This window comes from Hakea prostrata, chromosome 2 (assembly GCF_041222555.1).
Source record: "Hakea prostrata isolate BN-2017 chromosome 2, UWA_Hpros_2, whole genome shotgun sequence".
Classification (NCBI taxonomy): Eukaryota; Viridiplantae; Streptophyta; class Magnoliopsida; order Proteales; family Proteaceae; genus Hakea; species Hakea prostrata.
In genome coordinates this window covers 24809785-24832970 of record NC_142601.1, presented here as the reverse complement: position 1 = coordinate 24832970, position 23186 = coordinate 24809785, and the positions used below count along the sequence as shown (strand labels likewise).

The 23186-nt window shown below is 38.6% G+C and overlaps 2 protein-coding genes and 1 pseudogene across 2 annotated transcripts in view; 1 reads left to right on the top strand and 2 right to left on the bottom strand.

The window, feature by feature from the left end:
* LOC149024136 (BTB/POZ domain-containing protein FBL11-like) overlaps window positions 1-2278 on the bottom strand; it is a 41969-nt gene extending 39691 nt beyond the window's left edge. The window contains exons 1-3 of the mRNA XM_089143420.1: window positions 2243-2278; window positions 1956-1992; window positions 1689-1840 (exon numbers count right to left, since the gene is read on the bottom strand). Coding sequence (XP_088999546.1) covers window positions 1689-1840; window positions 1956-1992; window positions 2243-2278 — 225 coding nt within the window. The remainder of the gene's footprint in view (window positions 1-1688; window positions 1841-1955; window positions 1993-2242) is intronic.
* Window positions 2279-8992: 6714 nt separating this feature from the next.
* Window positions 8993-23186, bottom strand: part of LOC149024134 (BTB/POZ domain-containing protein FBL11-like) — a 39464-nt gene continuing 25270 nt past the window's right edge. Inside the window, 9 exon segments of the mRNA XM_089144464.1 lie at window positions 8993-9747; window positions 10009-10252; window positions 11225-11537; window positions 11539-11588; window positions 13298-13443; window positions 15131-15409; window positions 16073-16592; window positions 18718-18869; window positions 18985-19021. Coding sequence (XP_089000590.1) covers window positions 9641-9747; window positions 10009-10252; window positions 11225-11537; window positions 11539-11588; window positions 13298-13443; window positions 15131-15409; window positions 16073-16592; window positions 18718-18869; window positions 18985-19021 — 1848 coding nt within the window. The 3' untranslated portion in view covers window positions 8993-9640.
* LOC149024135 (uncharacterized) lies at window positions 14142-14753 on the top strand (annotated as a pseudogene).

Below are 23186 nucleotides of genomic sequence, written 5' to 3'. Positions count from 1 at the left end.
TGGATCCTTGCCCTCAAATCAGTTGTATTTGAGGCCATACTTGATAGTCAATACAAGGCCTAAAGAATGCATGTCTTTCCCCACTACTTCTCATATGGTCATTTTAGGTCTGCCCTTGGTCTTTTTAGCAAAAATTGTTGGGGGTAAGGCTGCGTAGGGCAAAATGCCCCTTGATTCTGCTTGTGCAGAAGCCTTTGCACACGGCCTGGGCTGGAGAGTGATTCTCAAAATTAGAAATTCCAGCAGCAAATTCGTCTTCTTCAAAGCATTCCAGCAGCATTAATTCAAGTAATCAAACATCTTCAAGCTTACATCAGCAAAATCCCAGCAAAGCACCGACCCATAGTAAGTCCAAGACATCCACAACCCCATCAAGCATCTCCAGCCCCTTTTCCCAAACCCTAGAAGCCAACCCCCATCTCCTTCTTCTTTCAACGTTTTCAGATCCCACCCCAACCAGGACTCCCACATTCCAGCCCCAAAACACCCCATTATACCCTTTTCAGGATCACCCAAGCCTGCTGAACAAGATCTAACCTCTGTTTGCCCAAAGCAGCAGCCATCTTTCTTGAGTTCTGAAATTTTCTGCACATCATCTTCATCCTTGAAAAGTTGCAGAACTTTTAGACTCCAGAAAGTTCTCAGAACTTCATTTCTCAGCCCCTACCTCCTCCAACCAGTCCCTAAACCACAGAACAGAGATATTACCAGCTCTAAATTACCAGCTCTGAACTGCAGGATACCCTCCCACACCCCAAAGCCTAACCCTAGCCGAAGCCTAGTTCACCTAGGACTTGAGTTTCAAATCTGAAATAACAATCCCAGCAGCATTATTGGCCTTATAAAACCCTTGGCCAAAACATTTAAAGTCCTTAATCGTGAGCAGTTTCTACTTAAAAGATCCAGGATATCTAACCCTAAACCCTGGGTTGCATCATTAGGACTCAATTTTAGAAGACAATCAAACTAAGACTCCTATGTGGAATCAGGACCCATGCTCATACAAGGACTCTTTCATATCTCTAAAAGGATCCAAATTGAAAACTAAGAGGAAATATGGAATCCTTGCAAGAAGTAGACTACAACTAAGGGAACCCTTTTGGGAATCCCAACCTAACTAAGACTCGTCAGTAACTTGACAAACGAAGACTCAAATTCAAAATAAAAGTAGATCTAGGATCCTAGTAACATACTGGATCCAACTAAAGGAATCCTTCTCTAATTAGGACTCCTAGCTAGTTTAGGATTCTTTGATAACTTAACAACTAAGGACTCAAATCCAAAAACTAAAGTAGATCTAAACTCCTAACAAGACTCTGAATCAAACTAGGTTAGATTGGGTTTGACTAGGAGACCCAAAATGACCAAAATACCCGTATGTTGGCTGAAATTCCCTGGGTTGCTGGTAGGGCTGCAGGGTACTAGTAGCCTCCTTTCCAATTCACATCAAAAGCAGCCTACATAAAGCTGCAACAGACTGGATTCACAGGATATATGTGTGTACAGTTGGAAAGAACCATGCAAGAGAAGTCACATGCATAGCCATCAGGAGAGTAGAAAATCAAGAAGCAGTGATATGATAAGATAAATTTCAATCAGATGCAAACCCCAGTCTAGTCAACTGAAAGCCAAGTCTCACCTGCATGCTCATTGAAACAAAGATCAAAGGAGATAGTTCAGTAAGAAACCTTCGTAAACTCAGTTAAACGAATCCTCAGACTTTGGAAGTCACCATCTCTTAGTATACGCCTTAAGGTTGCGACTGGATCTTTTACTAGATTGAGGATGCCATTACAGCTCTCATCTGCAAGTTTAAAAAAGTAGCAATCCCTCCGTTTTCCTGAAAAAATGGACCTAATTTAACTAATACTGTTGAGGACCCTGAAAGAAAGGATTTGAGCCAGATATAATTTACTTGTGCAAGAAAAAACAGAATGACAACATGAGGTTGGTACCTGCAGCAAACCATAAAGGCAAAAGGCGAAGACGGACCTGTTCAGAACAAATGGAAAATATGTCTTAAAATGCAGAAATTGGAATGGTAACATTTTCCCATGGCAGTAAAATGCAGACACAAGTAGGGAACTAGCTGCCCCCCAGCAAACCAGGAAAGGAAAGGTTTAACTTAATCTGTTCATATAATGTCAACAGTATTGAAAAGAAAATAATATCAGCATAGCATAAGACAAAATACAACACAATAATTCAATTTGAATAGGAATGCCAACATTTATGTGTATACAGAACTTAGTAGCCAGGAAGGTCCTCCTATTGCCATCAATTCATGTATGAAAACATATAACTCATCGACGCTTCAGCATAACAGGTTTACTACAGATTGTAGTTCAGTACTTTACCCTGTCTTGGATGGTGGTTGGAAGAGAACACCTTCCCTAAGCTAGAATTTTCTCCCCCAATTGGGAGTTCAAGGGGATCACCTTTTTTGAATTTTTTACCCTCTCTTAAAATTGAAAATGCTTCAACATAACATAGAAGTATCAATTCATCCTTATTTCTACTTCTTTAGACCTTCCCTATCCTACACTGTAAGAACTTAGCCCCACTTTCCTTATGTAACCAACCTGACTAACTCCAAAAAAAGGCTTCTAAAGAACTAATATATTTATCTTAAAATTTCTGTGTCAACTCAACAACCACATTTCCATGATGATCCCAAACCTATTAATTTAAAAGACATCAATGGAGCTACATCAAAGCTTGCATGACTTAATACGGGTGCAAGTTTGGCCCTGGCGGCCCTGACCCGCCCTAAGCCCGAATAGGGCTTGGGCTAAAGATTGTGGCCCTAAGGGCGGGTTAGGGCCAAAATATTCTGGCCCTGAACTAGGGCTAGGGTCAGGGCCAATTAGGGCCAAGGACAGGGCCAATTAGGGCCCAGGACAGGGCCAATCAGGGCTAGGCATAGGGCCAATCAGGGCTAATCAGGGTCAGGGCCAATAAGGGTCAAGGCCAGGGCCAAGGCCAATTAGGGCGGGAATGGGCTTGGCTTGGTCCTGTAGGGCTTAGGGCCAGGGACAATAATCCTTGGCCCTGAACTAGGGTCAGGGCGGGAATGGGGTCAGATTAGAACATATAGGGCTGGGCTTGGGATTGCAAAAGCCCGGCCCAGTTTCAGCCTCGAACCCTTTAGGATGAGAACATGCAAGTCGAGTTTTTTGTATTATTTTGTAACACAGCAGCCAAAAACAGGAAACAATAGAAGAAACCAGAAACCATTTAAGCAAGGAAATCAAGCCACAGGTGAGTAGCAGAAATCATTTTGGCAGTTTTTTTTTCCCTAAATAATTATCAGCAATCTCAATGGAGATCTGGAACAGCTTCTAGTTTGCACAAGGTTGCAGAAACATATACAATGTATGGGACATGATTGGGAGATCTCGCTCTCGAGCGAGATCTCGCCACTCAGAAATACCGAGATCTCGACCAAGATGGCGAGATCTTGGTCGAGATATGCCAGAAAATTGGCGGTAGTCTCAGTAGCCCATTTCGGTGAGTTTTAGGGCTCTGGTTGGGCTGAAACTTGGTATTTAGCCTATTTAAGGCCTTTTGAACACATTGGTGGCCTTAGATTTGTGAGAAAATAACCCTATGTCTCCTACGTCGACCCTATGTGTAAAACCGAAATTCTGTGAAATGCAAAGTTAGAGTCTTAGAGAATAGAGATTATAGATATAGAGTTAGAGTCTTTGAGAGTTAGAGACAACATGTAATGTAATTATGTAAAGATATCAAGTAATTCAAGACTTCAAGTTAATGAGTTATCATTTATCAACCATCAAGTATCAAATACAAATATACAATAACATTACACATCAGAACACCTATATGTAAGGTAGAATGTTGGCATACATATACATCACATGGATAACCCAATGTAGCAAAAAGAATGATGCTAAGATGGACGAGTGGCAAAAGCCACAAAATTAGGAAGATAAGGTAAAGAGTGATCATATTAGCTTGGTCCATGAGCAACTCCCATAAATGATTAAGCTATGAGAAAGGATTGACCGGGGTGGCATTTGGCCACATTTAATCTAGAGTCAAAGGAATTAAAAGACACAGGATAGACCTAAGATAACTTTAGGAGAAGTGGTGAGAAAAGGATATGTGCTGATAACATAGCCTTAAATCCAGTTGACCTCCAACAAAGCTGATTGGAAGGCAAGGATCCATCTAGCTAACTTCTATTTAGTTGAGATAAGGCTTGTTGTTGTTTAGTGGTTGATTTTAGGGTTCCAAAGTGGTTTGTTCGCATTGGAGCTAAATAAATGACTAAATAATGATGATTCTTAAAGTTACTTTTATATCTGCATTTCATAAATTTCGGCCAGGAATGAATAATTCTTTTTAAGTGTTAACAATGGAGTTGATGTCCAAAGAGCCATTTCTCTGAAATGTAACTAGTCCTAGAATCCAAAAAAAACAACAGATCGAAGAATAGGATAATGAGCTTAAACATAGATTTGGACTAGCCCTAGATCATCTTACACTCACATTGGCGATAATTGGTAATAGAAAGGGGAACAGCATGCGTCAAAGGATGGAATTTATTCTTCTTTAAAGGCATAAACACAAGAAGTAGCAATTGATCAAATACATAGAGAATGACACAAGTGATGAGAAGTTATTGAATACTCACATGTGGCGCAATGGAGAGATCTTCAATAGCTTTGAAAATAAAAGAGAACAAACACCATACTCGGTCCCCACTTCCCCACATTCCTGAGGTAATAAAATAACATGTAAAGATGGTAGCAAAAACATCTAAGCACCCAAATATTATTTCCAAAATCATTTATAAGAGGTACAACAGATAAAAATACAATGTAAATGGACAATATCCAAAGAGAGATTGATTTCGTAGCTCATTTGTTACCACAACTCGGTAATCCGAAAATGAAAAGATTAAAGACCTACACGGTTTTACGAATGACTAAATTTATTTAATACAAAAAAAAATTAAGAGTTAATTTGGCAAGTACTGAGGAGAAATGTTTCAAGTAAATGGATAAGACATAGCTAGGATGTGTACCTAATGGTTTAATGACAAGCGTGAATTCAGCGAGAATTGTGCTTGCCTTGGTGCTTAAATTATTAAGTTTCTAATTTTAAAGATGGTGACTAAGTTTTTGAGAATTGAGTTACACACTTTTCCTTTCTTAGAAAAGGTTCCTTCGCGAATCACAATTTAGGAGAATTAGAAAGTATAGTTTCTATTTTCAACACTAGTTTCTATGTTCAAGTTCTTTCTAATTTCATTTACTTTCCTATTTGGTTCTTTTTATTTTGGTCAAATTCAGTGAGTCCATGAGATGTACTTGATGGTTTCCTTTTTAGAAGGGCAAGATGGCTTGCTTCTAAGTTGTAATCTAGACAATTGAAGTCTATAGTAAAGAGGCTACAATTCTAGGGAGTTCTAAGCTAGAATCTAACAATTGTCGTTGCTTCCTTTTCCTTCTTCTTCAGCTGCCTCTTCTATTCTTTTTCTTCTTTTGGAACCTTTCAGTCCCCAGGTTGATTGCAGGTGTTGGAAATTCTAACACTGGTATCAGAGCAGGTTTAATCAGTTTGGGGACTGTTTTCTCTCTACTGCTATATTTCTATGTTTTTTTTGTTGTTCAAGTTTGAACTAGACCTTTTTCTAAACAAGTTACAAAGGTTTGAAGATTTTGAAGTCTGATTACAGCAGAACATGTGTGCTGTTCCATGTCTCCAATTTTCTTGAAGACCAAATTATCTACCACTTCACCAATTGATGTTGCTGCTTTTCCGGGAGAGATGTGTGTGCCATATCTAAAGGGAGAATTGATCCCAATCCTGATTTATTCCATAGGATGGATTTCTCTACAAACAGTACATTCTAATTTTGGACCCTACCTTGTAATTCCATTGCAACAACTTATCATCAATTATACCCATCAGAATGACACCAAATTTTCAGCCAGTTGTCACCCCACTATAGACCTCATTCAGTTCAAGTTTTAGTCTCAATAGGTGGCCAGTTAGGCCGCAGAATCCTATTTTCTAATTTGGGAGCTACTACCATATCTTTTGATTGCACCTCCAGATGTTGGAGAAGCCTTCAGCAGTCTTTACCTACATCCCATCATCATTCACTACAACTTTGAGCAAGTTCTACAATCTAGTTCTCTTAGAATCCTACACCTAATTTCTAAACTTATTTATGATTGATTTAATGCCTGGAGGTTTTATGCCCTGATTTGTTGGAACTGGAACATCATACTTGGAACTCTTTACCTTTTGTTTCCCACAACTTTTAGGTTACCAGGGTTCTAAAGGTGTATTGATTACCATAAAACTTGTTGTTGCTCTGTTTCTAAAAAGCTTTGTTGGGGTTCTAAAGGTGTATTGATTACCATAATATGCTTCCTAATTGTTTCTGACTATCTATGGCTTTGATTATACCTCTCCTCGTCTATATTTACATATCTTAACATTAAATTCCATCTATACCATAAATCCTTGCCATTGGACTAATTATCATTAATCCTCACAATGTATTTACCATATTGCATCATTCACCGCCATGAAGGAGCATGGAAATTGTTTTTTGGGGGTTTAACTACTTGGAGATTATTTATACCATAAAGTGGAGCAAGAATTGGAAATTATTACTTGGGATCTTACTATTTTGGTTTCAAGTGCTACTTTTGGTCATTGTCCGTTCATGTGTAATGCTACATGTGAGGGGGAGATTGGAGCCTTAGTCTATATCTACTCAAGTCTTTTGGAAGAGTATTATTTGTCGACACTTTTATCCTAAGATGGTATTCTACCTTTTACCTAAATACTTGGTCCACAAGAATTCGAAGTGCCTTTTTATCTACCTCCACCGGTCTTGCCTTATTTTACCTACGTGGTCCACAACAATCTATAGTGCCCTTATCTACATACCTGGTCCTTGCCTTTTTTACCTACTTGGTCCTAGTAATCTATACTACCTTTTAGGTACTTATGGTCCTGTAATAACCTATATTACCTTTTACCTACTTGTGGTCCGTAGTAACCTATACTAACTTTTATGTATTTGTGGTCCGTAGTAACCTATACTACCTTTTACCTACTTGTGGTCCATAGTAACCTATAGAACCCTACTTGGTCCGAGTAACCAATATTGTTTCTTGACCTACCTACACCTTTGCCTACTACTTTGCCTTCTTAGAAGAGGTTAGTGTGGACATTAAAGATACACTTTTTTATCTCAGTAAGGTGGAGATTCCTCCTAATACTCGATTACTTGGATAGTGCCTTTGATGCTGCTATACTTATGGACTTTGTTCATCTTCAATATTGCCGATTGTTCTCGTAAAGGATGGTTCATTCAACATGAACAATTAAAATATTTTTTAAGTTGATTCTCTCCGGGTGAAGTACTTCGAGTGTTTATTGGCGTATCCTATTGCTACACGATTCAAAACTAGTGCTCCCTTTCAAATTTATTATTATTGTCCAAGCTGGAAGTTTTCTTTGTGTATAATCCAGGTTGAGGGAAGTGTTGAGAATTGTATTGCGTTGGTGCTCAAGTTATTGAGTTTCTAATTTTAGAGATGGTGGAAGTTTTGGTGAATTGAGTTACATACTATCCTTTCCTTGGAACAGATTCCCTTGGTGATCAAGGTTTAGGAGAATTAGAAAGTATAATTTCTATTTTCAACATAGTATTTATGTTCAAGTTCTTTCTAATTTCATATACTTTCCTTTTTGTTCTTTCTATTTTTGGAAGATTCATGATTCCATGTGATGTACTTATTATTTCCTTTTTTGAGAGGGCAAAGATGACTTGCTTCTCAAGTTGTAATCTAAACAACTGAGGTCTATAAATAAGAGGCTACAATTCTAGGAATTAACTAAGATTCGCAGCCAGCCCATTCTTGCTGCTGCTTCTTTTCCTTCTTCTTCTTCATTAGTCTTCTTTCATTCTTTTATTCTTTTAAATTTCCTTTCACCCCTAGGTTGATTACAGGGTGTTGAAATTCTAACACTAAAAATGGTGGGAGGCCAAGGTGGTGAATTCTTAATTACAATTGGATTACATGATTATATCAAGGATCAACTTTAAACCCTTATTATTTGTACTTATCAGTGATGACTTACCAGAGACATTCAGGATGAGGTTCTTTGGTGTATGCTTTTTGCTAATGATATTGACACTAGTAGGATTTAATGCCAAGTTAGAGCTATGAACATCAACTTTGGAACCAAAAGGTTTTAAAACCGAGAAGAAAAAAGATGGAAATTCTAGTATGGGGCTTTGGTCGTACCCGAACAAATATTGAGGTGGTGAAACTCAATGAAGAGACCTCGCAAAGCAATTATTTTGTGTACACTGGTTCAATCATAAATAAAGAATGTGATATAGCAGATGATGTTTCCCAAAGAATTGAAATAAGATGCATAAAGTGGAGAGGTGCATTCGAGGTTTTATATGCTCAGAAGGAAATTTTCATAGAAAACTATTGCACAACCAGCTATGATGTATGGTGTAACATGTTGGGTTGTCAAGAAGCATAATATAAATAATCTTAGTGTAGCGAAAATGAGGACACTAACATGGATTGAGTGGCAAAACTAGAAGAAAAGAGTAACGAATTATCATATTAGAGTTGGTTTGGGAGTAGCTCAATAAAATATAAGCTACAAGAAAAATCACTTGAGGTAGCAAAACCATGTTCAATGGAGGCCATTAAATGTCTTAGGTAGAACTGATTTAATCCATATTAAAGGAACTAAACGAGCTAGGGGGAGACCTAAAATAACCATAGGAGAAGTGAGAAAAGATATGTATAGCGGAGGCCTTGTATTCAGTATGGCCTCGTATTGATCCGACTAGAAGGCAAGGATCCAAGTAACAACAGCATTAGTTGGGATAATCCCCTTTGTGGTTGCTAGAATAACTGAGAGTCAAAATACAATTCTCCAGAGAGAAGAAATTCAAAAGGCACAGTTTCCCAGAATTGGTAAATTACAACAGGATAGATAGGCCACAACAAATCCTTTAGGCCTTACAATTGATAGACCTGAATGAAAATGATACCCAGCTTTGCTTTGTTTCCATTGATATCAGATTGGTTGAAGCAGCATTAATGCATCAATCAAGTTTTGGCTCCATTACCCCAACACCCCTCAGGAGGCTGGAGGACTAGCTCACAATCCAGCAGCCCTCCAATAGTAATGTCCTATAGTTATTCTAATTTTACATTTTCTTTTAATTAATTTCTGCCATCAGATGGATTTGTCAGTTTAGGCATGGTTATAGGATAGCAGAAACACAGAGTGGGCACAATATCTATAACCCAATAACGTTTTCATCTTAGTGGACTATCAACATTCAGATATTTCTCAGAAGTCAATGTGTTGAAACTTCAACATTCAGATATTTCTCAGAAGTCAATGTGTTGAAAGTTGAAACTATGAAAACAAGCAGGGATGGACCCAAAACCCATCTAATAACATCTGGACATCTTGTACCAACTCTGAAACGCAAACAAGTTGACAGGGAGATTTCTTAGAGAAAAGACTAGTAACCAAACATTACTCTTGCAATTCCATGGCAATTTTAGATCCTCAACAGGCCTTACTTAGCCCCAAGATCCCAGCACTATTGGGCTAGATAAAGAAAATAATTAGAAAATATTTCAAAAAAGAAAACCTCTAGATGGATAGATATCAAGCCTGGCCATCCATTTGAAATAATCCTTTGAGATTCTGCAGAAAGATCAATCAAACAAGGTAGGTTAACCATTGACTCAATATGAATGTTGATTTGGCTGATGGAAAGGAAAGGAGAAACGCAGGGAAACTAAAATTTCCTCCTTCCTCAGAAAAAGAAAAAGAGACTCGCAAAATGTAACAATTTTATAGAAGCCGCAGAAAGAAATCATACAAGAAATACTCAATCTACATTAACTTCTCACATGGGATGTCAGAAAATGATTAAACTACGCTCTTACACTGATGTCTCCTTACCTGAATTTAGATGTTTGCATCCTGATAATGAAAACTCAATCAGATTTGGGCAGCTCTGAGTCAGAATAACCAAATCAGCATTTTTCATCCATGGAGTCACCCTTTCCAACCTCAGTTTCCTCAAATTTGGCATACTAAACTGGAAGCTTAACAAAGACAGGTCACCAAGACAGTAACATAGACCCAAGAATGTCAAATGTTTCAAGGATTCCACGATACTTTTCACAACAACATCAGATATAACCTGTTTGTAGCATACAAAAGCCATAAGATTGATAACACTGTAGGATGGGAAGAGCTGGTCTAGATATGATGAATCCAAATGTTACATTGCAACATGTACCCAAAGGAAACCAGGCAATGGTGGCCCTTAAAAACAGCACACATTGTTCCCAAAGGCACCAACATTTAAGCAATCCCACCAAGGATATCCAAGTGGATGACTAATTATCTAATATAATTTGACAATAAACTTATTGTCACCATGTCAGTTAAATGAATTCCATCCATGTCCCACATGGTCTGCTACGTGGCAGTTCAGGTATAACTGAAGTTTTGTACATGGCTTCCACCTATTGGAGGTAGTGTGGTGACAAACCATTAAAAGAAGTTGAACAACAATGGGTTGCACTACAATTGATGGGGTGCATAGTGCATACAGCCAGTTGCCAAACTACACCTAGGCATGTCCAGGTGCCTTAATTTCCTAGGCAACTTTTGGATCCCTTAGTGTGCAGGCCTCCTCCACTGCCTTGGGACAGGCAAACACCTTGATCCCAGGATGGCATGGCATTACCTGAAAGGATAAATGATTGTATTTGGCTTGAGATTTGACATATGGTCAGTCTGTAACTAACCAAGGTCCGACTCTGTCATGTTACTCATTCTTCCCCGAGGAAGAACAAGTATCATTGTTAAAATCCATTTGCCACCATGTAAGGTAACACCCAGTTTGGTCATAGTTGCAATACATTTTCTACCATGTGTGGTGACTAGGAGTTTTCACTTTATTGTATTATTTTGGAGATAGAAAAGGTATATGAATATGACTGGAAACACAAGCAGCAGATGATTTAAACATTAAAGAAATCTAACTTCGAAAAGCAATAGCCAAATAGTTGATTCACCATTCAGATTGTGTATCAAATCCACCAATAACCCATTGGTTTCCAGTCATCACTACCTACAATTATCTCAGATCAGTAGCAAAATATACCTGAAAGTAAAGAACCACCGCTTCCAGCATAGGACAAGTCTCAGGCAGTAGCGTGAGTTCATAATTGCCAAATGATGCACCAAGACCCACTGTTATGGTTCTTAGTGATTTAATTGCTGGTCCCAAATACTTCAGTGAGAAAAGAGAGAATCCCCATCCAAAGGCCACTTCTTCCAAAATGCATTTCCTGCCTAACTCAAAATACATGTCCTGTCCAAGGGGACAACAATTGTATGACAAAACTTCAGATATAACTTCACCTTCTTGTCTACTCCCACCAGGACACAAGTTCCTGCACCTTTCGCCTTGAAAACCGTAACCCAGGATTTCTTCTGATAATGTAAACTAATGAGGCTTCAGAAACCTAAATTGCACAGGTACAAGAAAATTCTACTATTAGCATACATAATTACATACTTTACATCTTTCTTGTGTCTATTTGAGAAGCTTAAATAACTAAATTGTGAAAAGAGATCTCAATGTCATTCCGAAAAGAATGGCCCCAGCCATATACTTTATTATTGATACTTTCTAGGGACAATGTTGCCAATGTTTTCTATTCTTTCATTTTTTTTCCTTCGGCGCCCTCTTTTTGTTGAAGTGATGTATTTATAACTTCCGCTAAGAGTGACATGGCAAAAGCAGATGGCTATGTAGTAGGACTCAACATCCACTCACCAGGTAAGTTTCAGCCCCAAATTAACAATGGCATGTGGCTCAAAGTTAGATAAATATTAACAAAAAATTTCCAACTACCCCAGGTTTGGTTAATATATAGGAATTTCTTCTCTTTCTTCCCTCCCAACCACTTTTTGGAAATAAGCCATGGTTGAGGGCATGAGGCTTAAAAATTGACCTATAAGCCAGGTACAAATTCATAGAAAACAGAGACCCTGTTGAAAAGAATATTCAATCTAGGCAAACAACAGGACTGGTGACCAATGTGAAATTTAAGTGTCCAGGAGGACAGTTAAGGCCTAAAAATGACAAACTGAGACAGAAAGGAAACTTCTCAAGGCTCACCAATGAATTAGAAGATATCTCCAAGAAAGACAGGACTTGCAGAAAGTGAAGCCAAACCCAAATAATCAACAACAGTAGTAAATTCGATAACAAAGTTACATACAAAATTGCATTAGTTTCCAACATGGGTAGGGTGTCTGATACAAACTCAAGAAACATCATAGAGGTGTCTGCAGAAGCATGTGACAATGATGTTTTTACCGAGAGTGACCAGCCAAGTGCTACTGCTAATGTGTCACTTGTTAATGTGAAGACGTAATTTTCCATGCATGAAACTTCTCTCAGTTTTTCCATCACTCTCATTCTCTCCTCTTCTGTTTTTTGAGAGCTTCTTGTACATTATTTTCTTCTGGTTTAACAGAATTCTTATTTGCCTTGTCATTTGGATTATTTTTTCCGTGAAGTTTTTTTGGGTTGGGGATGGGGGTAAGAATACATTAAGCATTCAAAAATGTCAACGTCCATGACTGACACAGAGTCGTAGCCATAAAATGGAAATCAGAGTATCAAGCTACATACGATTTGGATGCTGAACCTGACGATAATTCTTTTGGTGATACTTACGATGATTCCATTCATTTGTAATGTGGCAGGTATTTTACTCCCACAACTACCTCCTTAACTGATGAGTGACAGAATACCATTGATAAAGCAAAGAAAATTGATTCCCAGAAGAAATATAACCCAAAAGATACAACTATGTACATGGTTTAGCAACACTTTCACCAGAAAGGCTGTGAAACAAAAAATAAAAAGACTCAGGACCATTCAAAAAGCCTGTCACCCATCACCCATGATAACCAAACCAAGTTCCAAAGGAAGTGGAAAAGAAAAACAACAAACTTGGAAACAAGAACTAGAAAACCATCGAACTTCTAGATGAGAAGTTACTTAACAGCTACTTTTGTTTCAGGGAGATTAAATCCTCCTGAACAGAGAATTTGGGCAGCAATTATCATGCAGAAGTTGCTCAATTCTGAGCCAAGGTGCTAGACAATAGAATTGAAGACATAAAAATAACAGAAAAGCTTTCTCAGTATGTAAACTTACCATGGTATCTGAGACATCCAGCTTCTCCAAGGATAAACCCTCCAAATTAAAAAGAGCATCATCAGCTAGAACAGTATCCCTCATGCACAAACTTTTAAGAAGGTATGTGTGAGATAACAACTTTAACAGAGACATTTCATCAACACCTGGGACAAAAACGATCCATCACGTGTGAAAGAAATCATATTCCCCCAAAATCCACACTTACATCAATAAGGTTCCAGCTAAATTGGAAAAAATTATAAAATGAGGAAGGGAAATCTAATGGACCCCGATAGACCAGCAGCTGCACAAGCTTGATCTACATGGGGCCAACAGCCACTGTACAACCATTGGGCTTTCAACTAAAATTCTGTATGCGTTATATTGCACATTTTAGGAAGCTGATGATGAGTCCTACACAAAATCCTTCAAAAGAAACAGCTCTGTTTTAGTGTCTTTAGTTCCAATTTTGGAAGCTTTAAAGCCACAAGTAATAAGGTTGAATTGGGAAAAAGAAAAGTAGATTGAAATATACTAATCCCAGCTCAAATGTATTTTGACTTCGATTTGTCTTAGCAAGCATACATATAGATACATGTTTTTAGATGAATATAGGGATTTTTATTTGCGGCAGCCGCTGCTGCCAGCAGCTAGCGGCTGCAATCACACCACGTGCGCAGATGCAAATCTAATGGTTCTGAATTAAAGGGCAGAGATACAAGTGTAAATATAAATGTTTTAATTTTACAAAATCTGAACTAATTTTTTAAAATTTACAAATACAACTCCCTGAACACACCAACTGAACACGGGAGGATGAATTCGATTTAGGGCTTTTTGATTCTCCCACTTTCTTCTTCCTCTCTTCCCTTTCCCGCTGGTACTCTTCCCTGAATCCATGCTCGCCTTGCAGATCTTTGAATTCCGACATCGCATCATGAGGCACACCCTTCTCCAGACCGATCTCCTATTCGGTGTTGTCTACCACAACTTCAACTATGGCACTGCCGATGTTGCTGCGTCGGCGAGGTTATCAAGCACGAACGCCTCCTTGATGACAGATTCTATATAACATGCAAAGGGCAGGAGATATTTCGTGTTTCACAATCATTCGTAACAGGCCTTACTTGGTCGGCAAGGTCAGTTGGATGGAAGATAGACCCTCACCGGACGGCGACAATAATCTCAAAACCCTAGCCAATGATGTCGAGACCTACATGAAGAATGTTATCCGTTATTCTAACCGAGTGAATGGTAAACTAGAGGCTAACACCAAAGATTTGATGCGGAATATGTTTCCCACGCCGTTCTCCTTTGTTGGCAGTACTTTCGAAGGTGATCCCATGGAGCAACAAGCTCTGCTGGAGTTGGAAGACACTGCTATGAGATTGAAAGAGAAAAATAGACGTTGAGGAATGCCTTTAACTATTTGACTGTTGCCTCATCCATCAAAGATGTCTTTACAGCAACTTAGGTGAAGTGAAAACGGAACAAGTGGAAAAGAAGAGAGGAAGAAAAAGTGGGAGAATCGAAAAACCCAAATCGAATTCATCTCAGTCGGAGTCGGTGAACACAGGGAGTTTATTTGTAAATATAAAAAAATTAGTAGAGATTTTGTAAAATAAAAAAATTCATATTTACTTTTACATCCCACACTTGTATTTATAACCGTCAGATTTACATCTGCGCACGTGGCGCGATCGCAGCCACTAGCAGCAGCTAGCTGCCGCAAATAAAATTCCTGAATATACAACCATGCATATGCAGACATGGGTCTATGTGTGCATGTATGTGTGTGAGCACATTTATATTATGAAAGTGACTATCATCATGAAGCCTACAATCACTCACTTCTGCATCCACCGATGTTAAGTTTCTGGAGTCTGAAGGCCAATGACTTAGAATTCTTCTGCTCACAATGCACCAAAGGAAAACCATCCGAAGGAAAGGACGAACAAAGTGACACAACTGAATTCCTTCCAAAGCGAGTATCAGAAGCAACAAGAGAGTGAAGCTTCATGCAATTGCATATGAGTTTGGATATACCGATGTCCGTAACAGAATAGCAGCATTTAATGTTCAAGTGGGATAAAGAAACAAATAATGAGGAGATTCTCTCAAGGTCCACATCTGGAATTTGCCATCAGAAAATATATATTTTCAGTAGGGTGATTAATGAAACATTGGAAACTCAATTGAAAAGCAAAAGAAAATATTAAAAGCTATAACAAATATGAATCACAATGGAGATATATAGTTCCGGACATGGTTGTCAAGGTGTGGGCTTAGGCATCCAGACATATTTAAAAAAAAAAAAAAAAAAAAGAACTTCATTGCCTCGGCCCTAGGCAGGCTCAGCTTGGTCACCCTGTTACCACTGCCTTCTGTCCAGGGTCCCTTCAACACCTTGGATCACCTAGACATCATGCAAAATCAAGGTTCTGAAGACCCCACACCTCCTGAGAAGAGTCTGTTCACAAAAGCATAATTTGCAATTAAAACTGCAAAAGCTCAGCAAATATGAATGCATTTTCCCCAATCATTCATCAGCTTATCATCTAACCAGGTACAAACAACATAACTGCTTCACCAAAAATTCAATGGTCATGATTGTCCAGTGGAATAATATACTGGACTAGCACATCCCTTAAATGTTGGAATCATTGGACACTTATGGCAACAAGACAGACAATGTGAGATATCCATTATTATATCCATCAACTTCAACAACCAAGCTTCTCTATCAAAAATATTTTGTTCAATAAAAACATCAGAAAGGTATTAATGACTCACCATTAATATCACTTCGGCCCTTCAACGTGAGCTTTGTTATACATGAAAATGATAGTTCATCTCGGACCATTTTGTATGATGAACCACTTAAATCCCTGTAACTCTCAATATTTGAAGATATTATTGAAACTTGCATTGGTTTTGCTGGATTAAGATCAACAGTTAAGTCAACTTCATCAACAAGAGGACATTTCTGTACCAAATGATACAGAGTCGTCATTCTGAAATTCAGACAGTAAGATGCCTTGAATGTTCTCAATGATGGGAATAACTTGCAGAAGAGCTCAATGGCAGCTTCAAACTCCCCTGACCACTTGGAAATGTCCATCACATGTACTGCTTCAAAAGACAAATTTTGATCCAAACATTGTGAGATAGGATATTTATCCCCATCAAGATTTTCAAGCCCAAGCAAAGATTGTTCAACTCTCTGTGGTAATAAGGGTTCCACACTATAAGAAGGAAACGCCAACTGCAGAAAAGCTGATGTAATCTGTGGACAATCGGACAGATCCACTCGCTGGACATAATAAAGAGGGAAAATAAGTAATACATTCCTGAATGTTATGCAATGAATTGGAATTCAAACACAAAAAGTAAGACTTGAAATATATATTCCATTTAATGTCAGATATAGGGTTTCCCAAAAGAGTACATTTTGAAAAGGATAAAGGCACTTTTAACACATTGGATTCAATAAGTGGTAGTCAAAGGAAAGAGTAGGAAGATCAAGGGCGTAAAATTTCATGAGGCGCTCCTTTCTAGGAACATATACATGAAAATAACATCTGAAATATAGTGCGCAGATAAGTATAGGATTTATTCCCTTGCCCATAGTTGTCGAGACAACTAGGCAAATCCAAAGCGGTAGAAGGTCAACAAGGAACCCAACTAGGTAGGCATCCTAGGCATGTAGGACAACTAAGCCTTATCCCAATTGAATGAGGTCAGCTACATGGATCCTTGCCCTCAAATCAGTTGTATTTGAGGCCATACTTGATAGTCAATACAAGGCCTAAAGAATGCATGTCTTTCCCCACTACTTCTCATATGGTCATTTTAGGTCTGCCCTTGGTCTTTTTAGCAAAAATTGTTGGGGGTAAGGCTGCGTAGGGCAAAATGCCCCTTGATTCTGCTTGTGCAGAAGCCTTTGCACACGGCCTGGGCTGGAGAGTGATTCTCAAAATTAGAAATTCCAGCAGCAAATTCATCTTCTTCAAAGCATTCCAGCAGCATTAATTCAAGTAATCAAACATCTTCAAGCTTACATCAGCAAAATCCCAGCAAAGCACCGACCCATAGTAAGTCCAAGACATCCACAACCCCATCAAGCATCTCCAGCCCCTTTTCCCAAACCCTAGAAGCCAACCCCCATCTCCTTCTTCTTTCAACGTTTTCAGATCCCACCCCAACTAGGACTCCCACATTCCAGCCCCAAAACACCCCATTATACCCTTTTCAGGATCACCCAAGCCTGCTGAACAAGATCTAACCTCTGTTTGCCCAAAGCAGCAGCCATCTTTCTTGAGTTCTGAAATTTTCTGCACATCACCTTCATCCTTGAGAAGTTGCAGAACTTTTAGACTCCAGAAAGTTCTCAGAACTTCATTTCTCAGCCCCTACCTCCTCCAACCAGTCCCTAAACCACAGAACAGAGATATTACCAGCTCTAAATTACCAGCTCTGAACTGCAGGATACCCTCCCACACCCCAAAGCCTAAACCTAGCCGAAGCCTAGTTCACCTAGGACTTGAGTTTCAAATCTGAAATAACAATCCCAGCAGCATTATTGGCCTTATAAAACCCTTGGCCAAAACATTTAAAGTCCTTAATCGTGAGCAGTTTCTACTTAAAAGATCCAGGATATCTAACCCTAAACCCTGGGTTGCATCATTAGGACTCAATTTTAGAAGACAATCAAACTAAGACTCCTATGTGGAATCAGGACCCATGCTCATACAAGGACTCTTTCATATCTCTAAAAGGATCCAAATTGAAAACTAAGAGGAAATATGGAATCCTTGCAAGAAGTAGACTACAACTAAGGGAATCCCTTTTGGGAATCCCAACCTAACTAAGACTCGTCAGTAACTTGACAAACGAAGACTCAAATTCAAAATAAAAGTAGATCTAGGATCCTAGTAACATACTGGATCCAACTAAAGGAATCCTTCTCTAATTAGGACTCCTAGCTAGTTTAGGATTCTTTGATAACTCAACAACTAAGGACTCAAATCCAAAAACTAAAGTAGATCTAAACTCCTAACAAGACTCTGAATCAAACTAGGTTAGATTGGGTTTGACTAGGAGACCCAAAATGACCAAAATACCCGTATGCTGGCTGAAATTCCCTGGGTTGCTGGTAGGGCTGCAGGGTACTAGTAGCCTCCTTTCCAATTCACATCAAAAGCAGCCTACATAAAGCTGCAACAGACTGGATTCACAGGATATATGTGTGTACAGTTGGAAAGAACCATGCAAGAAAAGTCACATGCATAGCCATCAGGAGAGTAGAAAATCAAGAAGCAGTGATATGATAAGATAAATTTCAATCAGATGCAAACCCCAGTCTAGTCAACTGAAAGCCAAGTCTGACCTGCATGCTCATTGAAACAAAGATCAAAGGAGATAGTTCAGTAAGAAACCTTCGTAAACTCAGTTAAACGAATCCTCAGACTTTGGAAGTCACCATCTCTTAGTATACGCCTTAAGGTTGCGACTGGATCTTTTACTAGATTGAGGATGCCATTACAGCTCTCATCTGCAAGTTTAAAAAAGTAGCAATCCCTCCGTTTTCCTGAAAAAATGGACCTAATTTAACTAATACTGTTGAGGACCCTGAAAGAAAGGATTTGAGCCAGATATAATTTACTTGTGCAAGAAAAAACAGAATGACAACATGAGGTTGGTACCTGCAGCAAACCATAAAGGCAAAAGGCGAAGACGGACCTGTTCAGAACAAATGGAAAATATGTCTTAAAATGCAGAAATTGGAATGGTAACATTTTCCCATGGCAGTAAAATGCAGACACAAGTAGGGAACTAGCCGCCCCCAGCAAACCAGGAAAGGAAAGGTTTAACTTAATCTGTTCATATAATGTCAACAGTATTGAAAAGAAAATAATATCAGCATAGCATAAGACAAAATACAACACAATAATTCAATTTGAATAGGAATGCCAACATTTATGTGTATACAGAACTTAGTAGCCAGGAAGGTCCTCCTATTGCCATCAATTCATGTATGAAAACATATAACTCATCGACGCTTCAGCATAACAGGTTTACTACAGATTGTAGTTCAGTACTTTACCCTGTCTTGGATGGTGGTTGGAAGAGAACACCTTCCTTAAGCTAGAATTTTCTCCCCCAATTGGGAGTTCAAGGGGATCACCTTCTTTGAATTTTTTACCCTCTCTTAAAATTGAAAAACAGCTTCAACATAACATAGAAGTATCAATTCATCCTTATTTCTACTTCTTTCGACCTTCCCTATCCTACACTGTAAGAACTTAGCCCCACTTTCCTTATGTAACCAACCTGACTAACTCCAAAAAAAGGCTTCTGAAGAACTAATATATTTATCTTAAAATTTCTGTGTCAACTCAACAACCACATTTCCATGATGATCCCAAACCTATTAATTTAAAAGACATCAATGGAGCTACATCAAAGCTTGCATGACTTAATACGGGGGCGAGTTTGGCCCTGGCGGCCCTGACCCGCCCTAAGCCCGAATAGGGCTTGGGCTAAAGATTGTGGCCCTAAGGGCGGGTTAGGGCCAAAATATTCTGGCCCTGAACTAGGGCTAGGGTCAGGGCCAATTAGGGCCAAGGACAGGGCCAATAAGGGCTAGGCATAGGGCCAATCAGGGCTAATCAGGGTCAGGGCCAATAAGGGTCAAGGCCAGGGCCAGGGCCAATGAGGGCCAATCAGGCCCATCCCGACCCGGCACAATTAGGGCCAATTAGGGCGGGAATGGGCTTGGCTTGGTCCTGTAGGGCTTAGGGCCAGGGACAATAATCATTGGCCCTGAACTAGGGTCAGGGCGGGAATGGGGTCAGATTAGAACATATAGGGCTGGGCTTGGGATTGCAAAAGCCCGGCCCAGTTTCAGCCTCGAACCCTTTAGGATGAGAACATGCAAGTCGAGTTTTTTGTATTATTTTGTAACACAGCAGCCAAAAACAGGAAACAATAGAAGAAACCATTTAAGCAGGGAAATCAAGCCACAGGTGAGTAGCAGAAATCATTTTGGCAGTTTTTTTTTTCCCTAAATAATTATCAGCAATCTCAATGGAGATCTGGAACAGCTTCTAGTTTGCACAAGGTTGCAGGAACAGATACAATGTATGGGACATCAAATATCGATGGAAGAAATAGTTAAGTTTGACTCCATACAAAGTCACCATCTTCATCAAAACCCTAGTTTTTTTCCTCTTATTTGAACTAGGGTTTTACCATAAGCAAGAGGAAGTTGAAACCACTCTCAAACCAGTAAGTGAATAATAGCAACCTAGGAATCAGAAATGCTCTAACACCATGTGACACAACCACCAAAAACAAAAAATCAATAGAAGAGGTGGTGAGAGAGAAGAATGGAGGAGATAACAATCCACAGAATCAGAGCTCTCCCCCTCACGCATAGATTATACAGATTAATTTCAACATTCTGTTCAGGAAATCTTTCCTTGACAGTTTACAAACAATTTAGATTTTCTCCCTGGCAATATAGAAGCAAATAAAATTAAATCTGACAAATAAAATCAGATCTGTCTCACATATATCTTTCCAAAAATAACCACAACACTATAGACCAACATAAGATCAATGAATATTCTGCAATATCTTGCTGACCAAGTAACAGTTAAATATTATTCTAACTCCATTGTTTAACAGTTTTTAAATGAATGAGCCAAGAAAAGAAAAGAAAAAAATAAAGGCCATCTTAGAAGAACTAAAGAAGCATTACAAAACAAAAAAATCCAAAAAAAAATGCAAAAAGCCTCATTTAAACCAAACAAAACCTCAGGAAGAAAACAACTCCTCTCAAAATTGAAGATACATGCCCCAACTACACTTTCAACCTCTATAACTCATCTCATCCCATCGGTGCATGCTCCATACATCGCTATGGCTATGATGGATGTACATGTCTATGTAATCAATTAGGGCATTCTTTGGCAAGGTTCATTCTGTAATTAAACATTTATGTAATTTAATTTAATACATTCACATCTATCATTATATTATTGTGACCAACATGTGTCCATGGGTTATAATAAATTGGTAGTCATGACCAAAGTTCAAAATCTTGACTCGTCTTGGTGTCTCGACCCAATATATCAAGATTTCTGACAAGATTTCAGAGAAACATGGTACACCATGGCAATTCGATGTTTTGGTGGTTATTTGGTGGCTTTTGGGTCTAATTTTTGGTGTTGAGGCCAATAAACACAATGGCGATGTTTTTTTTTTACTAAAATTTAACACAAAGTGGTGTTCTGAATTTGCACATGTATTTGTATGGTGTATGCAGAAGAAATTGGATCATGTAGTTCACAAATGTAAACACGGATATACAAGAAAATATTGACACTTCCATTAGAATGCAAGAATAGATATTGAGAAGTAGTCATATCTCAGTTATAATTTAAAAAATTTACAAATTACTATTTACAAACACAACCCCTTAGAATTCATAAATTTCATCAAGAATTTCTAAATTCACCAAATACCAAATTTTTTGTCAAAATTCAGTGAACTGAGTAAATTTTGTTTTGATAAATGTTTTGTCTTGGTAGTCTCGAGATTATCAAAATTTCGCGAAATTTTGTACATTGGTCACGACTACGGTTTGGGTTGGATAGCCATCATCATACGCTCATATATTTGGTACACCTAGTCACAGCAAGGGGAACGTACAAATGTGAGTACACATTGGTGGAAGAATCACTGTTGTCAAAGCCTCCACCTCGGCATGCCCAGGAGGCAAGGCAGTTTTTCAAACCCCTTGTTTTGAACCGCTTAATTGACACGCCATTTTTTTTGCCGCTTTGTGCACCTTCTTGCCGCCTAGATGCAAAAGCAACCGTTTTTTTAACATTTTGTACATAATATTTTTTTCTTAACTTCTTTTTTTTTTTTAATTAAATTTATTCTACAAAGCCGTATATGAATTTAATAGCTTATTCATTTCGAAATTAAGGCCCAAATTGCAAAGGAACTCGGAGGCCCAAAGCGGGATCCGCGTGCCCATCGGCAATAGAATGTGAAGCATAAGCCATACTCAACATCGAGAATCAATGAATCATTAAATGGACAATGACTTGGAAATCAGAATAATGAGATCTATTAATTTATCGTGTTGGCCTTGTTAGTACATAGTCATTGTTATGATGCTTGATGAGATGAGCTTATGTTTGTGTTCTTTTTTTGGATAATTTTTCATAATTATGATTCTTGAATGCTTTCTTTTTTAGATGAATGTAACTATTGAATGTTTGTTTAGCTTCTTATAGAAAGTAGTTGTATTAAAAAGTAGTTTAAAAGTAATTGTATTGAACATTTTTAACCCAACCGCTTTGGTCACCTTATTGCTGCCTAAATGCCGCTTTGTCACCTAATCGACTCAGGGAACCCCAATCACTTTGGTCGCCTTGCCAACCCTGAGAAGAACAACAATTTTCGTTCCTACATGTATTACCATGGTAGGGATCTTGCTCGAAACCTCACTTTTCCAGCCCAACAAGAAAACATGGTCAAGACCTGGTTTCTACAACTGAGATCTCAGTCTTCTTGAGATCTCAGTCAAATCCGAGGCTTTTTTACTCCCTCTTGCTCGATTAGAGACAAGATTCCAGTCTTGTCTCGACTCTCAGTCACTCCTCTAGCCTCCTATGTCAAATCCTTGATAGCACACTTGAAGGGTGAATTTAGCTGGATTTTCACTTAAATCTCGTCAAATCTTCACCTGCAACACACTATGGACTCTTTAACACACCCACATCAACAAAACAACATCAATCAAGCAATTTGAAGGTATTTTTGAAACAAGGTGAAATTTTTCCACAAATTTGATTTTTTTCCAAATACTAAGAGCTAAAGTAGGACT